General features: G+C 38.9%; 1 protein-coding gene across 4 annotated transcripts in view; it reads right to left on the minus strand.

The window, feature by feature from the left end:
* Positions 1–3,828: 3,828 nt before the first annotated feature.
* The window catches only part of ERG (ETS transcription factor ERG), a 147,302-nt gene continuing 131,052 nt past the window's right edge, over positions 3,829–20,078 (minus strand). For all 4 annotated transcript variants that reach the window (XM_048071472.2, XM_066978885.1, XM_066978869.1 and 1 more), the window contains 5 exons: positions 18,515–18,586; positions 11,493–11,561; positions 11,071–11,127; positions 9,155–9,202; positions 3,829–6,354 (listed from right to left, as the gene is read on the minus strand). In XM_048071472.2, the coding sequence (XP_047927429.1) occupies positions 5,834–6,354; positions 9,155–9,202; positions 11,071–11,127; positions 11,493–11,561; positions 18,515–18,586 (767 nt within the window). In that variant the 3' untranslated portion in view covers positions 3,829–5,833. The remainder of the gene's footprint in view (positions 6,355–9,154; positions 9,203–11,070; positions 11,128–11,492; positions 11,562–18,514; positions 18,587–20,078) is intronic.

Below are 20,078 nucleotides of genomic sequence, written 5' to 3' on the forward strand. Positions count from 1 at the left end.
CCTTTTCAAATGAGTAGAGGGTTAAGGAAACATCAATAAATGTACAATAGAAAATAGTTCTGTAATAGTGAAGGAGACAGATAGGGTTACCTGAGTAAACTTTCTCATTATTTCTTCTAAGATTGTTCATTGAAAACTATTCTGCCCATTATTCTTTTATAAAATATATACAGCCCAAGGTTCTGGTGCACAACCCAAGAAACTTTCTGAGTCTGGTTTTGAGAAATCCTCATTCCAGTGATTTAAAAGTACATCTCATAAAACCAACCTGGATGCTATATTTAGTTTTCCTGAAAATATGTGCCCTTTTAAACAATGGAGGACATTAAGTTTTGAAACAATTTCCACATAACACTTGGCCTAATATCCTCATCAACTAGCTCACCATTTGGTGGGCCAACACTCATCCCATAGACACCCCATTATCTGTGTTCCATTAGCAGCAGAGGTGCAGAAGAGTAAAGGCATATAGTTCTTAGAGGCCAGCAGCCTGAAGAGACACCACCTTGGTGAAGTGGTCCTGTTCTTCAAGCAAGGCTTTCACTGGGTCATGCATCTGATGTAGTCTCAGTTGCTAGTGCCTTGAAGGAATGGCCAAGGGGCAGCAGTGGAGCCAAGCAGCTTCGGAGGTTGTAGCTGGAGCCTGGAAACAAGCAGGGAGACAGTACAGTGTTTTGAGCAACCTCACATGTTTCCTGAAGATGATGTGACTTACTCAGACCTCATTTTCCTTTTTTCTCTTGCTGATACCAAGGTGTGACCTCACTGATATGGTCTGCACAGAAGTCAAGACATGACCAGAAGATTAGAAGCATGATGAAATGTGTAGCTGGGAGCAGCATAACCTGACCAGGTGTGTGTATAGGCAGTGCTCATTAAGGAGGGAGGGGAATAGTGTTGATTAACCAAGAAGAAGGTTTCACGGCCTCCTTAGCCCTTGCTTCTCTCACTGCAATAGCAAGTGCTGAAGGATGGCTTCCTCAAAGCCTTGTGGGCTGTGAGTTCTCAGCTGAGTTCAAGTGAGACAGGTTCTCCAAACAATCCAATCTGGTGACAATTCCAGTGAGGTGAAATAAGAAGAAATACCCCTTGTCAAGAAAACAAAGGGGAGAAAGGGCAGCTCTGTTGGTTTGTGCTCCCTTTCAACTCCCCCCCCCCCCCCCCCCCCCCAAGGTGTTGCTGCCAAGTAACTGGTTTACCTGTTGCTCATGAAAGGACTCCTCTTGCTGATGCTAAGCAAGGTCTCAGAAAAACCCAAGAATAGTCACAGTCCAGTTTGAGCCTCCATGGTGGTGTTTAGTCTTCTTAACATAGGTCCCAAATATAGGCAGGATCCACTGTAAAAATATCCTAAGGCTCCCTCAACAGACCAGATAGGGAGCTAAGTGCTTGTGTTGCATCAGGATCGCTTCAAGAGACAGTTAAAATTCAGGCATGAATTAACCGAGTCCTTTGGACAGATGTGGTGTCATTCCAATTTACCAGTAATCATTTCCCTCATGTGACCAAACTTGAGAAGATGCCATGGAAAAAGATAATGGGATCACTAAGAATATAATATAATATATTAAATATAACAAATACAAGCTGTATTGCTATTTTTTCCTCAATGCACATACAGTTAAAAAAAAAAATTAGTTCTTAGCTAGTCTAAGAAACATGAGTTTGCAGAAGAAAGTCTAAATCATTGACGATCTCTATTTTGCTGTGGACAGTTTATAAAGCATGTAGCATTTGAGATACCCAGCATGGAGTCTTCTGAAGGTGGAAAGTGAGGGGAATTAAGGTGTTCAGTATGGCTGGTGCTGTGCTGTTGTAAACTTTGAGAAAATCAGTGTTGATCAGAGTCCCAGTACAAGTGTTATAAAATACATCCTTCAAATGTATTTTTGGTGTATTCACTAAATCCGATTTAATATCAGGGAAAACATCTTGGTCAAGAACAGCAATATAAGAACTTCTTGGTTTTACTTTTAAACCTTGTTTCGCTATCACTTTCCATGTAACAGTGCAGCTTCTCAGACAGAAGGATATTTCTTGGTGAAAGATAAGCATACATTAACCACTAAAGTTCAGCAAAAACAAAGTTGCTGCTTTCAGAGCAGTCCACAGAGTGCAGTAATAAGGAATAAGACTTGACTGATAACTAACTTTTAAAGGAGTCCTAATTTAAACAAAGGCATCAGCATGACCAGCTTGTACAAATGGGGACTGATCAGGGTCATTTTGTTCATGCATCCAGGTGCTTAAAGGGCAAAGATACAGCACTTTCAACTGAGGTTTTAGAATCTACCTGAGACTCATGTGAATGTCTTTTGTGATATGAAGACAGACTTGTTCAGCCATCCTGACGCTGGTTTTGGTTGTGCTGGTTTTTTTGTTTGTTTGTTTGTTGTTTTTTTTTTTTAGCCATGAAAGAGGGTCATGGTCTAGCAAGACCAGATCAGGTAGCAGGCAGTGAGCAGCAGAGAGCAGAGACACTGCCATGGATCCACTGCCTGTTGTTTTGCCTCGGCCAATACCTTTGGACACTGGGCTGGTGCTTGCCCCACAGCAAGCAGATCCTGTGAGGCAGCTGCTGTAGGGTTGTAGGGAGACCCCACCAGCAGCAGGGCCACCTACCCTAACCCAGTTCCCTAGCAGCAGTGGGGGCTCTCCATCTTCTCCCTGAGAGCTGTAAAATCCAGGTATTCCAAAGCCCCTATAAAGCTGCAAGCTGTAAGTATAGCACTAAGATCCACACCCTGGACTAATTTGCCAGTGAGCTACCTGGGGCCTGCTGTAGGATCTTGCTCTTCAATTGTGAGAGGTCTTCATCACACCCACCTGCTGTGACTCCATCCCTGTCCCAGTGAAGACTTGGACCCTACCTTTCCATGTCAGGATGTTACTGCCATTGTACATGACAGCCGCTGAGCAATACCATCTGGAAATCCTGTGGGCAGCTCTGTGAGCTCTGGGGATACTTTGAAGGCCTCCAGGCATATTCTGGCCAATCTAAACAAAAATGGTTGTTTTATCTGGATTTTTAAGTGTTTAATTTAGAGGTGGTTCAACAATGCACTTACCATTTTTTGAGTTAGAAGTACACACAAAGTAGATAGCAAGCATCTGTAGATGTATTTCCATTGAAAGGCAAACTATTATTCTTATAGCCAGCACAGAGGTGTGCCTTTCTAAAATAGTGAGTGACTAACCTTTAGTAGTGACTAACCTTTTCCAAGAGTTCAGTTTTTCTAACCTTTCCGTAAGTTTTTATTTTTTAAGAGATACAGACTTACAATGCTTATTTCCCAAACGATCACAAGGCTTACGATGCCACTGCTCAGGTCTCAAATATTAGTAATATAATCCTGTGCTTGTAAACTGCCACCAAGACATCCATAACACAGGAATCTGGCAAGTAGGCTCCCACTGCAGAGCACCGATTAATGCTCCACAAAATGGATATGCAGAACATTTGCTATAAAACCTGAAACCACACCCATTTTGTCTTAAAAAGAGACAAAACAACAGCAAAAGAAAGGGATATAGTTGGAGGTTTAAGCTGACTGGGGTGTCTGCAGTAAACACTGCCTGCTGTGGAAAACCACTCATAAATGTCAGTGTTAATTTTCCAGACCAGTTCTTCAGCTGGTGTTGGGGAAAAACAAAACAAAACAAAAAAAAGGAATAATGCCATTAGGCACCAGATGTAGTTTTGGGGCCCAGGGTACAGTGTGGGAAGCCTCTAAATCTAGAACAGAAAGAAAACATCCTGCCCTTTGTAAACAGCCAAGATGGATTGCAATGACAAATTAACAAGCTACTATACACTCCATTCTAAAGTGAGGAATAATGGAAATTATTCATTATTCACTTTATTTACTAATAATGATACAGTATGTATTAATAGGAAGGGGGCATGGTAATTCAACATATGTGTCAGTATGATACATCTCAGGCTGAGATTATGCTACATAATCTGATGCCAATGAAAGATAATTTCTGGGTAACAGGATTCTTCCTTAAAGGACTCCTTTAGACTTCATTTTCAGTCTTGGCCATGAAGTTGTCAAAGAACTGGGCATGCAATCTCTGGGCAAAAGAAGTTTAGGACAGGAATGGCAAGACGCTGTTACAAAGGTTTGCAAACATTTTTGCAGAATAGTCTGGAAAAGAATATACATAGCACCTATCCACATTTAGTTTATGCTAAGCATTGCTAATTTTTCCTACATTTTCATGATTGCCAGATTTCACAAAACAAAATTTTAAAACAAAATGCCTAACATAATTTAATTTGGTGAGAAGAAGTTCTGATAAGCGTGTCAGGAACTGAAAATGCAAATACAAACTACTGTGTCAATCTGAATTGCCATGCTAGGCCAAGCTTATTTTATTACATACATTCTGCATTCTAAGTACTAATATGTTCATAATGTAAACATTAAGCATACAGAGTTAAAATTCAAGGCCACAATTTTTGATTGTCCCTTTTTGTGTCTTTGGTTGGCCGAGATCAACTCGTAGTGTATAAATGCATAAGTTATATAATAATTATATAAAAAGGAAAAAATAACATTGACTTGTATACTTCATTCTGACAAACGCACAGCGTTCGCGACTCAATAAAGAAAAACTGGCGCCCGCCTAACAAAAATACTTAGATGATTTTTAATTTTGGCAGTCAAGGGTTGTCTCTTGCTTTAACCAATAGAAAAGAAACCCCCTTAATAATGATGAGGTTCTAACTGGTAACTTTTAAATATCAAACACAATTCCAGTTTTACTTTTTTTTTTTAAAAAAAAGAGATGCATATTCTGATTTCTGATTTCTTCTGCTTTTCCCTTTTTCACTTTTTTATTACTATAAAAACAAGTCTGTTCCTCCTGTAATACTGGGAATGGTATGATACTGAGTAAAACATTTTGCAAGTCCAAACAAGTATTTCTTCATAGTCCCAACACTACTAAGTTTTCAGTCTCTTCAGTCTCTACTGGTAAAGAAGTTTCTTTTCTCCCATTCTCACCGCCTTTGTCCTCCTCTTTCTCCTTTCCTCTTCCTCTGTCAGGTGTAGGCCTCTGATCTACAATCATACACTTGCCCTTCAGCACTTTCTCATTTCCAATGTTTGGCTCAGGGTTCTTGTAATACTGTCAAGGAATCCTAAAGTTTGGGTTGTCTTCACAGTTTGAGTAGCTGATAACACTCTGATGAATGGAACGCATGTGATTTTAACCAAAACAATGCCTTTATATTCCAAATCACCTTCCACACTAAACCAGTCTCTTTTGTTGATATGTCTCTAGTTTTTAAATACAGGTAGTTTTCTTTTTTCTTTTTTTTTTTTTTTCCTTTTTTCCCCTTTCCCCCCCTCTTTTGTAATGATTCATATATTGTGTTAGGTCACTATAGACTTATCCTTATATTGCTGTAGTATAGTCCCAGTTTTGCATTAGCAAGATATCAAACTTTACACTTAAGCTTATCAACCTTTTAAGACCACTAGCTTTTGTAGGTTTTCCTTATCATTTCATGCTTTTACCTACAATAGTCTACTGTTGTTTGGTCCACAGAGTCGATGCCCATATACATTACATTTTAGTATCTTAATACTTCATGAGTATCTCCTTTAAAACCCTACTACAAAGAGTCTTTTTGACATCTATTTTTAAATGTTTTTTGTTTTTTGTTTGTTTGTTTGTTTTTTTCCCCAGCCAAACCTTCACTTGTCTCTTTAGGCACTTTTAATTCATGTACTCCAATAGAGTTCATTGCAGCTCATCAGGGACTGTGTCCCAGTGAGCAGTGTCTTTGTTTCCTTTTTCTGGTGTTTCTTTTTTTCCCCACTTAGTAGTAGGTGCCAAGATGAGAAGGCATATGAGCAGCTGGCAGCCTGGTATTCGGGTAGATACCTCCAGTTGGTGAATTCCAGTATGGATTAGGGGCAGCGAAAAAGCTGGATGAGGTTACAGGCAAAGCAGGGGGGTGGGGAGCTACAAAGTTCATCTTCTGGGGGTGCGCATGGTAGGAGCTCATGTAGGGGAGGTCTGACGGGTATTTGTACATGGATGACTCCGGGGGGTGAGGCTGGAGGGCCTGAGCGATTCCATGGAAATCAAATTTGTAGGCATAGCGCTTACCATGAACCTTAGTCATAATATTTTTATCATAATAGTAGCGGAGTGCACGGCTGAGTTTGTCATAGTTCATGTTAGGCTTGCTTTTCCTCTCCCCCCAGCGCCGAGCCACTTCATCAGGGTCGGTCATCTTGAACTCCCCGTTGGTGCCCTCCCAGGTGATGCAGTTGGAGTTGGAGCTGTCTGAGAGGAGCTCCAGCAGGAACTGCCATAGCTGTATCTGCCCACTCCCTGTTGGGGAAAAAAGAATGGAATTGTCAGGACTAGTGAATAATAAAGTTAAGACACCAGTTCTTTCAGGCTCTCACATAGGACCCTATTAGGAAATGTTGCAATGTCAGTTCCTACTTCTTACCCTAACTAGTCCCCTTTCTCCTAGCCCTATCTCATGAAATCCTAAAGATAATGTTTGTGTGTCATGTTTTCTCTCATCTGGGTGGCAGAATGCCATTACATGGAGATTTAATAGTTAGCTAATGTCATTCAGTGTAGACAATTGATGGGGAAATCATACAGTGCTCATTTAGGAAACTAATCTCTAAAGCTCAGGACAAACAGCTTTTACTTGCGTAACATTTGCTTGTTCTCACAGCATTATGTTGCAACTAAATGTTCTCTGCTATGGAATAAGCCTACACAAAATAGAGAAGTTTAGAGAAAGCTGGACTTGTGCCAAACCATATCACCCATTTGCAGCATTTGGGGAAATGCAGAACGGAAACTTATTAGCTTGCTGTTGCACTGCATACAACCATAGGGCAAAACATTTGCAAAAACAGTGAAAAGGTCCATAAAATTCATTCTCATCATTGTTCTGTGTCAAACAAGAGTTTAAATGATTACTGAAGTTAAGACATAAAACTTTTTTTTTCTCCCTCCTCTGCCAATTTCATTTTAAAAGGAAAATAATTAGTCTGCTGTCAACTTTGCAGAAGCGTGTTGCCCAGTTATAGGAACATAATTTGACCATTTTAGGCAATTGAAAGTAGATCGTGAAGGGCCTTGACACTGATATTCATGTTAAAAGCTTAGCATTTCTTAATAAAGCAGCACTTAAATGATGCAAAATACAGCTGAAGCAGCTTGCAAGGCAATCTGTTTCACAAGCACAATGTCAGCAGAATTTGCCAACCAGCTTGCATGTGCTAACTTCTAAGTACATCTCTGACCAGGATTTGGTTGGGTTTCTTTTTTTTTTTTTCCCCAAACCAGATATGTGGGTATAATAAACAAGTTTTTCTTTAGAAAGCTTATAGCGGTAAATTATAATATCAAGCTAGAGTAGCATCTGAAATCCATTAGCAGTTTATACTTCAGTGCAACTGAAACCCATATTCATTTAAATGATATTTATCCAAACTGTCCTTAATGAATTTCTTCTGTTCCATTAACATGCATTAAATAAACAAACAAACAAAAGAATCCATGGTATGAGCAAGGCATGCAAGTTTTAATACACGAAACATAACAAGGGGATTAGCCTTTGAAAATCAATAAACAGTTCAGCACTGGACAAAACACAAATTTTTGAATAAGCAATCCAACATATGTTCTAACATAAACACTTGCCTTCCAAATGTAATATATGGTCCTATGAAAATAAATGGTTGCTGTCAATTTCCTTTTAATGAGAGATTAATTCCACCAATTTATAAACACACAAAACATGTTAAAGCACAGGAATGATGGTGTGTAGAAATTCCATACCCACATGTTAAAAAAGTATCCCAATCCAGATCGCTTTAGTGTCTTCCACAGTAATGAAGGCTACCAAATACACACTTGACAAAATTATAAAAGCCTGGGACTTACAAACAGATTAAAGGGAAGTAGCCACCGCCCCCCCCCCCCCCCCCCCCAACCCAATTAAGATCTGTGTCACCTGGAAACCCAGCACTTGAGGCCATTTGGAAAGCCCCATTCTTAATACTTATTTAACTACTTTCCTATGCAATGCAAAAGCTGTCTAAAAAGTAATCTAATCTAGAAGTGCCTGATGTCACTTGGGATAAAGTGAAAGGAAATGGAGCAGTATTTTGGCAAATTTGTGCTTGGAGAGGCTGTAAGATTGTTGTTGTAAGATTACTGGTGGTTGAGGAGACCTACAGTGTGGAAAAAGGAGCACTGCATCCTTCGGCTGTTAAAGAAAGGGAAGTAGGAAGTGGCATAAATAATGTCAATCTATTGTGGCAGATCATGTTCTTGATTACAGTGGTATATGGCCACAGTGTGTCCTGTGGACTCAGGGAAGCAACAGCGAAATCTGCACAGTTCACAATCAGTGTTAACTCACTAGGAAGGATCTTCATCTTCAGCTAAAATACACTACAAGGCCCTGTCCATAATGCACCCAGTTACCTTCTTCTTAGAGTGGGCTAACATTTCTGAGGTGTCTAATCCAATTATTCTTTGCAAATAGATTCTGCTTTCCCATTTTCCCTATATATATTTGTTGGTTTGGGTTATTCATCCAAAAGATATTTTATTTGCAAGGTCAGTGTGTCATTGAAATGTGGATTAACAGAATCTATGGCACATATGACACAAATCAGTAAGAGACTCGTGCCCTTCTGGAGGAGTACCTGGAGGCCAGAAGGGATATCTTACAGCACCTAAGAAAACTCCTAATGTCTAGGCAACAGAAGTGAACCCCTATTGATATAGTTACTGGAATCTACTGAGGCATTTGACTGAATATAACCACCTACTCTAGGATGAGATAAACATCTATATTAACTACATCTCCAATGATTATCATGGTAAGTAAGACACCTAACTCATATCTAGACACATACACTAAGACACCTGAGTTTGTGTCTTAAGGGTGGGACTGACATCTGTGAGCTCAGTCCCACCTTTAAGTAATTTAGAAATCCAGTCCTGCGACATGCTGGGTATCATCAGCTCCCACTGAGCCATATTGAAGAACGGCAAAGTCTGTCACATCACCTTCCGACTCTGGCCTTAAAAAGGGAGTGGGGGCACTATCAGAGAAGAAAAATGCTCCTAAATCAGCAAAACCCACTCTCACCTGGATTTGCAAGACGGCTGCTGGTCGGTCCAAGAATCTGATAAGGATCTAAAAAATTGTGAAAGAAAGATTTTAAATCATGTAACAATGTCACGTATTTTAGGTGCTATTTTTAACTCTGTAGAGGTCATTGAATGCCACCTGATGACACAGCAGGTCCAACACTGACAAAAGTTGTTCCTTTCCCTGCATCACAATATTTGCATGTTTTCCCTTAAAATTAGGTGTGCAAGTGAACAGTTGCAAGTATACACTTTTTTTTTTTTTTTTTCCCTGTATTAGTGTGCACAAACACATGTTCAGACACACTGTAAATCTGGTCTAGAAGTATTCTGTTTCCCATTTAAACAAAGTACACAAATACACAGACACCCTTTGGAACTATTTACTCTTGCAATATGCTAAGGCCCACAGGCCGGAGTCCCACTGCTAACCATGGCATGGATGGGGTGAGGAAAGGACAAAGATCTCTCATCTTGAGGGGCTACATTTGTCTTCCCCTTGTCACTACTACTCCTTTCTGTGCCAAAACAGCCTCCAAAAGAGGGCAGAGAGGGCATGGCTGAACCCAGGCAATGTGACTGGGTTGTTTCTTTAACATCACAGTCCAGCGAGGGATCTCCTGAATCAACTTTGCAATTGGGGTTTTCCAAATCCCATAACATCTCAATGACTTCCTCATGTGGAAATGAGGATCCCTTGTGGAAATGAAAACTGATTTTGACCTGAACTGAAATACAACAGGAAAAAGGAAAGACTGTGACAGAAGTAGGTCTGTAGGAAAGACAAAGCAATGGTCAGTAAGCACAGCCTGTAGGCCCCTGTGTAACAGGGCTGGGCTGTCTCATCTCTGAACAGCTGCTCTCAAACGGCCGTCAGTTTTACAGCCAAGCATATAATCAGGTTACATTTCTTATACATTTAAATAATCTGTGCAGCTCACACACAGCCATTTAGTGGTCCCAAGGACTTACATAAATCATCAATATATTTCTGGAAAGATTCTCATGGTTGGGAGGCCAGATTAGATAAAATGCTATCTGGGCAAAAAGCAGTTTAATACTTCCCAGGCAGCATGCATGTAAGTTAACGAGACGTAGTCATGTGCACAGTCTTATTCAGCTATAACAAAAACCAGAATAATGATTTGAAATCCATGTGATAAAAACAGGCTCAGAGTCTTCTGAGCTAAGAATATCCTCCAAATCTCCTGTATTTCCTACTTCTACCCTTTTGTTGTTAGCAAAAGCCACCACTGACTCAGACTGCACTGCTTTCTAGCTACCTGTCTAAGACAGTTCTACAGTCTAGTTTCACAGTAAGGGCTTAAGTCCTACCCCAAGGATTAGCTGCTTTGAAACCACAAAATGCACCCATCCTGCAGAAATACTAGCCTACAATTCAATAAACCCCTATTTTCTCCCCACAGTTTCTCAATAGGTTGGGAATCCTTCTCTTTTTCCTGTTTAATTTCAGGAGTTTAGGATGTAAAATTCAAATAGTTTTCTATGTGTTATAATCCATTTTCATCTCTTTGTTTATGCATATTTTCCAACTGCTAGCATTTCAATTACTGTGGAATATATCTTCTTTTGACATCTTTACCTTCCAGCTGTGTATCTAAACTGAACATAGGTACTTTGTTTAACAGCTTTTTCACTCTGAAAGATTGTCATTGCCACTAAACATTACTAAAAGCAAGTTTTAATAGCCATGGGAGGCTCCATCTAAGATCCAGCTGTACAGCCAGCTCATACACAGGTCTAGGGAATTACTTGTCACCAGCTGGAAACCTCATTAGTGCACTGAATTAGATCTTGCAATTGGCTTCTGGTTGGTAGGAGAGAGATGACCTTCTGATCATGTTCAACAAACCCTGTCACACCCAAGCATAATTCAAACAAAATGACACCCACCTAACTGAGGACGCTGGTCTTCTGTTTTGGGCACTGTTGAGGATGATGGCTGAGTAGCTGAAAATGGAGAAATCCATGTAGTTATTTTTCCAGTCTGGAAGTTGTTCAACAAACATGTGACAGACCACATGCCTGGGACTCCTGCTGTTCACCACTCAATGATGGTCACAGTAGGATTTAGGTTTGTGAGACTATATGGTCACAGACTTGATGAAGCCTGCATTCAAGGAACATGAGGCTGCCCCAGTAACTCCACCCAGTGTTGCCTATACACAGCTAACAGGCTTTCCAGACAAGGCACAGGTATAAGTCCTTCAGAGCTGAGAGCTGAGGTAGCTGCTATCAGTTCACCTCAGGGTCTACCCAGATTGCAACAGATGTGCATTGGGACCACAAACTGGACATATGCAGATGTTTCTTACCTTTTGACTGAGGAGTGGGGTGGGTGTGACTCGTCCATGCTGATCTCCTGGCTTGCTCATAAGGCAAATCTGCAAAGGAAAAATACAGTCCTTCATGCAGATATGGTATAAAGTGTTACCTGTCCATAAGAGGCACATTTCTATGTGATTCATTGGACTAGAAAAATCACTGAAGTAGGAAGAATGCTCCTTGTTAAACCCTATATTGTCTGTATGATTTCTAAAAATAAGAGTATCACATTGTCTTCTGTAGTGCTCTTCGGAGGTACCTATTCTTGTTAGATGCCTGAAATATCTGGCACAAATACTCTACAGAGTCCAACATTTCCAAATGCTCAGCATACTCCCTTTGGTCACCTTGTCTGATGGATATGCTCAATTCCTGCACTTGACATAAGCATTGGTCAGGCTTATGAACCACAGTAGGCCTCGATGTGACTGTTCCCTGAACTGGACAGCTCGTTAATAATAGAACACCAAGTGGGTGGTCATGGCCATGACCATGAACAAAGAGCCCTAGAACAGGTGACTCACTGAAATCCCTCATGGATAAATGACAAATTATATCAAGAGGTTGAAAGCAACATGGTAAGATTCTAAGCCTGACTGCAAGCCAATCACTTTATCTTATACATATAGCAGTCAGAGAAAGCCTAATCTAAGCATTCCGTGCTGGAACAGCAGGCTGCACAGCAGTGATCTCCCTTTGGGCTGGGACACCTCTCAAGGTTACTCCTTGAGGTCAAGAGATGCCTACTAACTACATTTATTGGTGAGTGAAACATTAGTCTTTAAGGGAACCTGATTTATGTTAAGATTTAGCAACTTAAATATGCAGTAGATTAGTCATTGTGACTCTTGTCATCATAATCAATTAACTATATCAATCTACTTAGTATAATAAACTAAACTGCTGCTAAAACTTTGTATTGGATAGCTCCTGCAACACCTTCCTCAGCCAAAGGCACCAAGGAATGACACACAGTGTGCACTGTGGACAATTTATACTAGAGCCTTGTGGGAAAAGTCTCCCAAGAGGTCAGAGCTCAGATTAAGAATAAACTGTGTGACATTCCCTTCCAGACTGTGTATGTAACAGTATTTTATTATAAGAAGATAGACTTCAGTTGATTTACTTTGCAATTCTTTACTAGTCTGTTCCTGTTATCCCTTGAGATTAATCAAAGTTTATAGGTTGAATTTAAGAGTTCCTTTTCTGCAGGGACATGGGAGGCAACCAAGTCTTGTTTTTGTCTTTTGGAGATTCTCCTAAAATATTGTTATATCTTTGTGTTCTTAGTGGCTCTCACTGCTGTCATGTACTTTATCATGCTCTCTCCTTGATATTATTCCTCAAGCTTGCAAGTCCTCTTTTCCCCAGATGCACCCTCTGGTCTAATTCTCATCATCTAGCACTTTTGGAGATTGTTGCACTTTACCATTTCCACTCATTTCTCTTTTACTAGTCATTTCAAATTTAATAATTCCTTTTCTTCCACAGTTCCTCCCACATCCCAGTATCCTCACAGATCTCTAAAACCTTAGAATGTGAAAACAGTGAACATGCTTAAATGTTAAGAACAGCTATATACACATATTCCACATATTCTCTATTTCTTTCAAAAAATGATGTTTTTGTTTGTTTGTTTGATTTTTTTTTTTTTTTCCCTGCTTCATCTATTTAAATATACCTTTCTGCTTCTTGGAACAAGCTGCTTAATTTTATGTGTCTAAACTAAATTCTCATTTTTCTTTTTTTTTTTTTTTTCCGCATAGGCATAACTTTTATTTCAGTTAAATGGTTTAGTATATAAAACGAAGAGACTAAACTATAAAAGCTTTATTCATAAAGAACTAAAAGTAAAACATAAAAGCTTTCTTGATAAAGTATATGAAGGAAATTCAGACGTTCTTTTAGGCTTTTGAAATCTTTTGCAGTTGCTTGTGCTTTTCTATGGCTGGCTTAAACACATTAGCTGAAATTGTTGGCAAGATCATAGACTTATGTAGCCGGCCCAGGATTCCAGCAAGGTAGCAATACCCTCCTCATAGAACTAAAGTGGTGCAAATAATGATTGTTAACATTGCTTGTGCTTTATTTTAGAAAATATTGGAAATGAAAGCAATTGGGAAGTAAAGAAACAGTCACAGACTGGCTCTGTGCACACCAGATGTACCTCTCTGTCCATTTCCAAGCACTATAAGCAGGAATATCAAAATGGAAATAAAGTGTAATATGAAATTCAGAACCAAATTGCTTGTAATTTATTTAGTCTGTTTGGCCTGAGGAACAGACTGGCACTACCCAGCCCTGTCGTTTCCTGGAATCTTACACTTCAAAAACTTTGCTTTTGCTGACATATGCATTTTATCTTTGTATTGCATTTAAATAACTAGTGCCCTTTTCTCCCTGGTTTCTTGAGAACTATTCCAGAGTCTCATTTTTCAGATACTTGGAGAAGAAAAAAATTGTAAAAGCATTCATCTCTTAGCAGAAAATGGGTGTGGAACTGAATCATGTTGATGTCCTGGACAGGTTGAGATCAACACCTGCTATCAATTGATGCAGTTGGAGAAACCTTATCGCCTGAAAACTCTCAGAAATTCAGAAGAACTCTAGTCACCTTTCCAGGATTTTCCAAGTTCTGTTTGTACAGAAGGGAACAGCTCAGCCATGGTGCCAATTGCAGGACAGTGTTTGGAGTTTCAAACAGGTCCAGGATCTTCTAAACAAGACTAGGTACTTACAGAATAATAGAATCACAGAATGGTTTGGGTTGGAAGGGACCTTAAAGATCATGTAATTCCATCCTCCCTTCCACGGGCAGGTACACTCCCACCAGACCAAGCTGATCAAAGCCCCGTCCTACCTGACCTTAAACACTTCCAGGGATGGGGCATCCTCAACTTCTCCGGGAAACCTGTTCCAGTGTCTCATCACCCCCACCGTGAAGAATTTCTTCCTTATATCTAATCTAAATCTACCCTTTTTCAGTTTAAAGCCATTACTCCTTGTCCTATCACTACACCCCTGACAAAGAATCCATCCCCAGCTTTCCTGTAGGCCCCCTTTAAATACTGGAAAGCCACTATAAGGTCTTCCTGGAGCCTTCCCTTCTCCAGGCTGAACAACCCCAACTCCCTCAGCCTGGCTTCAGAGGAGAGGAGCTCCAACCCCTTGATCATATTTGTGGCCCTTCTCTGGACTCATTCTAATACTTCCATACTTGTGGGTATTGTGTCCTCTCCTCTCCTCTCCTCTCCTCTCCTCTCCTCTCCTCTCCTCTCCTCTCCTCTCCTCTCCTCTCCTCTCCTCTCCTCTCCTCTCCTCTCCTCTCCTCTCCTCTCCTCTCCTCTCCTCTCCTCTCCTCTCCTCTCCTCTCCTCTCCTCTCCTCAAAGTATTTAGACGTATGTACACTGAGAGGGCTGTGTGGTGCTGTCTGCTTGTACTCAGTGGCACTTACAGCGCTGAAATACATGTGGTACAAATTTAGTACTGTGAGAAAACTTTTGCCTTTTAACACATCATAAGATGGTTTTCTGACTACACCCTCTCCATTAATAGAAAAATCCACTTATCAGCCTTGCTTGAAACAGCATAAAATTCCAACTTCATTCTTAGTTCAGTATTGCACCTTGATAAACATGTTGCTATCCTAGATAAGCAGATCTGTTCTTGTTCATGGGATATTAGTACATGTTCTTATCTTGGACAAATCTTTGATGGGAATGCTTCTGTTCGATGAGACGTAGACAAACCCATATTAGGTCTTCCTGAGCTCCTGATAGCTTCACTGTGTTAACTTTGAGCTTGCTGAAACCTTGTGTTCTGTTGTAAAGGTGACTGAAGTAATATGCCTTTGTTATTGTAATTCACTATAAACATTGCTCATTTCCTATTTGCTATTGTAGTACATTAACAATGGCAATGCTTAATTACTTTCTCCAAAATTGCATCCCAGGATTTGGTTAATTCCATTTAAACTTGTTTATTCCTCCCCCCACCCTCTTTTTTGACCTTTTTCATGTCATCAAATGATTGTCCCGAGAGTCTGCTATTGCTCTTTGATGAAATGTGATTTGTTATGGAAAAACTTCTTTGCAGTCTAGTTGACATGTAATGTTTAACAGAAAGGAAAGCCAAGGAATAATTCAGTAAACTAGTGGAGGACTTGTTAGTGTTAGGTCAGAGGTTGGACTCGGTGATCTTGGAGGTCTCTTCCAACCTAGATGATTCTGTGATTCTGTGATTCTGTGAAAATAGTTTCTTGACAGAAAACTGAATTTCTGAAAAAAATCTTTCTTTCTGAATGAACATTCCGACCTTGAAGATGTTTGCCAGCTCTCTATTGTAAAAGATAAAATAATTCTTTCAAAAATCATGTGATATTTTGTTGCAGGAAATGCTTAGTTAGGATACACCAGTTCTCACAGAAGAATAGAGGCATGCTATATCCAAACTACAATTCTCACAAGGAATTGCATCAATACAGAAAGATGCTTTTAATGTTAACATAAAGTGTTTTGTTTTGTAGATGTCAGGATGTCTTATTTGGATAAAAATGCTGAAAGAAGGGGTTTCACAATAACAAATTTTTAAAATATTTTAAAAAAATCTTTTACTTCAGAGAAAACTAGTACTTTATTTTTCCATCACAAGTCAGGATGAAAAAAATATTGAAAACATAGAATTTCTCATGGGATAGAAAAGCCAATTTTTGTTGAACACCACTGGAAATATATCCAAAAAATTGTATTCTTTCATAACAGACTCATTCTAGCCTCCACCTGAAATCCTCTCAATTGGTATGGTTATTTGCTATCAGACACCCAGGTACCTCTGCTCTGATGCCACATGCTCCTTTTCATTGGAAACTACTGACAGCTTTGGGCATCTAGTATAACATTGCATAGTTAGTAGTTGTTTCTACATCTACGATGTGTCTTCTCATTCATATTCATGTCCAGATTCCTCTAAGCCATTCAAAGCTCTTGGGTGCTACAATAACTTGTGATCACGAGAGACACAATCTGCTTTAATGTTTCATGAAAATAACTTTTAACTTCTTCTGAATATTCTTTTTTTCTAATAGTGGGAAACAGACAAAGCAGGTACTCTGTGACACTCTTTATTTGATAATTATATCATGATTTTTCATCTCCAGACCATGAGTTGAACAATCTCAAACTTTTATGTTTTTCAATAGGTTCAAAAGATTCTCCATATTCCCATGGCTTGCTCTAAACACCAATTCTGCAAATAACCTTTTTGATAAGGGATGATTCATACGGTTTTCTGTACAAGGCCACACTGTTGATTTATTTAATGGTACAATCAGATTTCCCATGCAACCCTCCACTATGCTCCTTCATTTGTTTACTTTTTTCACTTCAGCCAGCAACTAGAGCAGTGGCTTTCATTGTGCCATAAATAAAGTTGCCTATGTTTAGCTCTTCTTTTATGATTGAAGAAGGTTAATTTCAGATCAGTAAGATATACAAAAAACTTGTGCTTTATACTGAATTTGTCAATTTGTATTTTCAGCTGTTAGCATATTGCCAGTTCATTTATCTCAACTAAGACCTCTGGGCTACTTCACAGGGATCCTTTGGAGGAATATTTGGTTCTGACTAATGTCAAAATCTCATGCTAGCTCCAAGGTCTATACCAAATTTTATTATGTCTTTTTTCCCATTACTATTAAATATTTATAATGCAGGCAATGCTAAAGCACCCATGATTTAAGCTGTTTACTTTTTAGACTTGGTAGCAGGTTAATTGGCCAGTTCTTGATCTGTTAAAATATTTTGTTTCTTACAATACGCTAATGTAAGTTTTATTGTAAATAGTTGTGGGGAACCTTGGTAAATTCCCTATGAAATTCAAATGCCAAATATATAAATTGGATCTGTGGTTTCCTTTTTATTCACTACAGCATTGCTACAGATGAATAATTCTAGCAGAAGAGTTTCTTTACCTATAAATTGGGCAGGGTGGATTTATTCATGTGTTGGTCTGATAAATGTTTCCCTATCTTTTTTTTTGTTTATGCATTAACAAATCTACAGACAGGCATATATACCTGTATATAAATGTACACAAAATAGTTAGTTGCATATACTCTCCTGGATTATGCCCTACAGCATTGATAAAACATAAATAAAACATGTCTTATTAAAAAGAAAAGCAAAGTTTTTAATGTGAGAAAGTATCTTTTCAAAAGAGCTCAGTCAACTCAAGTGTATGTCCCTTCAGACCACTTGGATGTATGCCTCTGGCTCAGTTATGGGTTTTCTTTAAATTCAGTATTTTGTTCCAACTCCCCTCAATGTATTACAATACTTTATGCTTATTACTGAAAAAGCAAATGTCCAGATAAGGCAGTTTTCCAACATCATTAGTTGTGAAGGGTGATGCAAAGAAAGTTTTTTACTTCATAGCAATGTCCTCATCTTTGTAATTATTCCCTCTAGCCTTTCACAAAACAGCACACCCACAATACTTCCATGAACCTCACACTTCTCAACAATAAGAACTTCCTTGTGGTTTGTTTTTACTTATTCAATCTCTTAAATTCATGATCAGATGTATAAAATAAAAAACAGAGAGCAAGAGAAATATTTTAGAGTACTTTTTCCCAATATATTTCAACTTACAAAGGAGGATATTCCTGACTCATTTCACAGACAGGGAGCTAAAGCACATTGAAAAGTGACTGCACTGGAATCACGCAACAAAACCAGTGAACACAGCTCTAGTCTTCTGATTCTCTGGTGTCTAGAACTCTAGACTGCATTGCTTTAAAGGCAGAGATAAGTGGATGACACAGATTTTAACTTTTCTATTTAATCATCTTACTCTACACAGTGTTATATATGCAGACATATATATAAATGTGTACATAATATGTGTGCATACATAATATAACCTATCATTTATCAAGAGAAAATAGAAGGAGTAAAAGACAGAGATGTTTCAAGGGATCAAATGAATAGTACAAAAGGTTGTCATTGTTCGTACCTGTCCTGGTTGTAATTCTTTGTGTTGCTTCTGGATAAACTGATGTATTTGGAAAAATAAAAGTGGCACCTCCTAAAGAGAAAGAAGAAGACATAACATCTAAAGATTCATTTTCACAGTCCCTAATTCCATTGATACTTTCCCTCTTCTAGTGTGTCTAAATGAAGACTATGAATATTTTGTACCTTAGGAATGTTATATGAATACTGATAGCCTTTTAACCTGTGTAAATCCTCTCATGACTGGATACATGTCCATGCAAAATCAATGTTAAGGGGGACGAGAATCAAGTTCAAGAAATCCCTTCTGCCCTCCTGACACATCCCCACCACATGGGCAGGTTGTTTCATATCTTCTGAAATAAGACTTCTTTGCCTTCTCTTCATGCTTGGAAGAACATGCACTTCCCAAACAAGTTCATATTTCCCACAGAGACTGCAGGCCTGGGCAAAAGCCTATTCATGTCAGTGGCATCTTCTCACAGACCTTGGTGGGCTTTGGGTCAGACCCTCAGAAACTCCACTAAAAATATTGAGCTTGATAATAGAAAATGGTATCTCACATCTCAGGAACTGAAATTGCTTTACATCAACAGACTTCTAATTGCCATTTCTAGGAATGTGAAAAGGATCATTAGGAACTGTCTGTGTAGTTACTACTGACTTCATGAGGAACTTGTTCCTAACCCTTTTGTGGTCTTTTGAAAACCCCACTCCAAAGCTCTTATGCCAACGGAACAATGCAATTTTTCCTATGGCAATGATCAATGGCATAAATGCAGACAATCTCGTTTTGGTGAACTGTATTTTAAAACAGCGTTGTCAGTGCACATATAGAAAAAGATAACACACGGAACTGCTGAACAACACTTGGATGACTGTATGTAGAATCTGCTTGGCAAATTAGGATTTTGGAAGCCAAAGATGGAAAAGACTATAGAGGCCATCTATTTTTAAAAAGGGCTTAGGGCTTATTCCAAACCCCATCAAAGTCAATGGAAAAAATTTCTGTTGCTTTTGGTGGGATTTGTTGGAGGCCTACAGCCCACACTAGGACTTTATGTCAAATAGCATTCATCTAATCTCAGTGAGAAATCTTCTGATCTAGTTCATTTCTCTGTGAAACTCACTGCTATTTACCACAGTGAAAACAAAGTGAAATATGAAATATTGCCTTTATTTTTTATTTGATTTTTTATTTCACTTTACTTTTCATTTGTGTTATCCTTTGTATTATCTTTTTCATTTGTCATAAATAATTGTTATTTCTGGTCACTGTAGGCAGCTAATACCCTCAGGCATGATCATGCAGTATTCCAAACAACTTTAATCAATATGCATACTATATTATATGTACAATTCCATGCCATCCTCTGTTGCACAACCGTTAGAGAAAGATAAAATTTATTCTGAATTATTTTTGTAAATATTTTAAGTCAAAGCTTGAAAGACATGCTTTTGAGGCTTTTGTTGTATTGTTTTCCTACCTACATTCTATACTTGCCTGTGCCAACTTAACAGAGGGTGAGTACTAACAAAAATCATTTTACATTCAGATCAGACTT

The sequence above is a fragment of the Anser cygnoides genome, chromosome 1 (genome assembly GCF_040182565.1).
Source record: "Anser cygnoides isolate HZ-2024a breed goose chromosome 1, Taihu_goose_T2T_genome, whole genome shotgun sequence".
Taxonomy (NCBI): domain Eukaryota; kingdom Metazoa; phylum Chordata; class Aves; order Anseriformes; family Anatidae; genus Anser; species Anser cygnoides.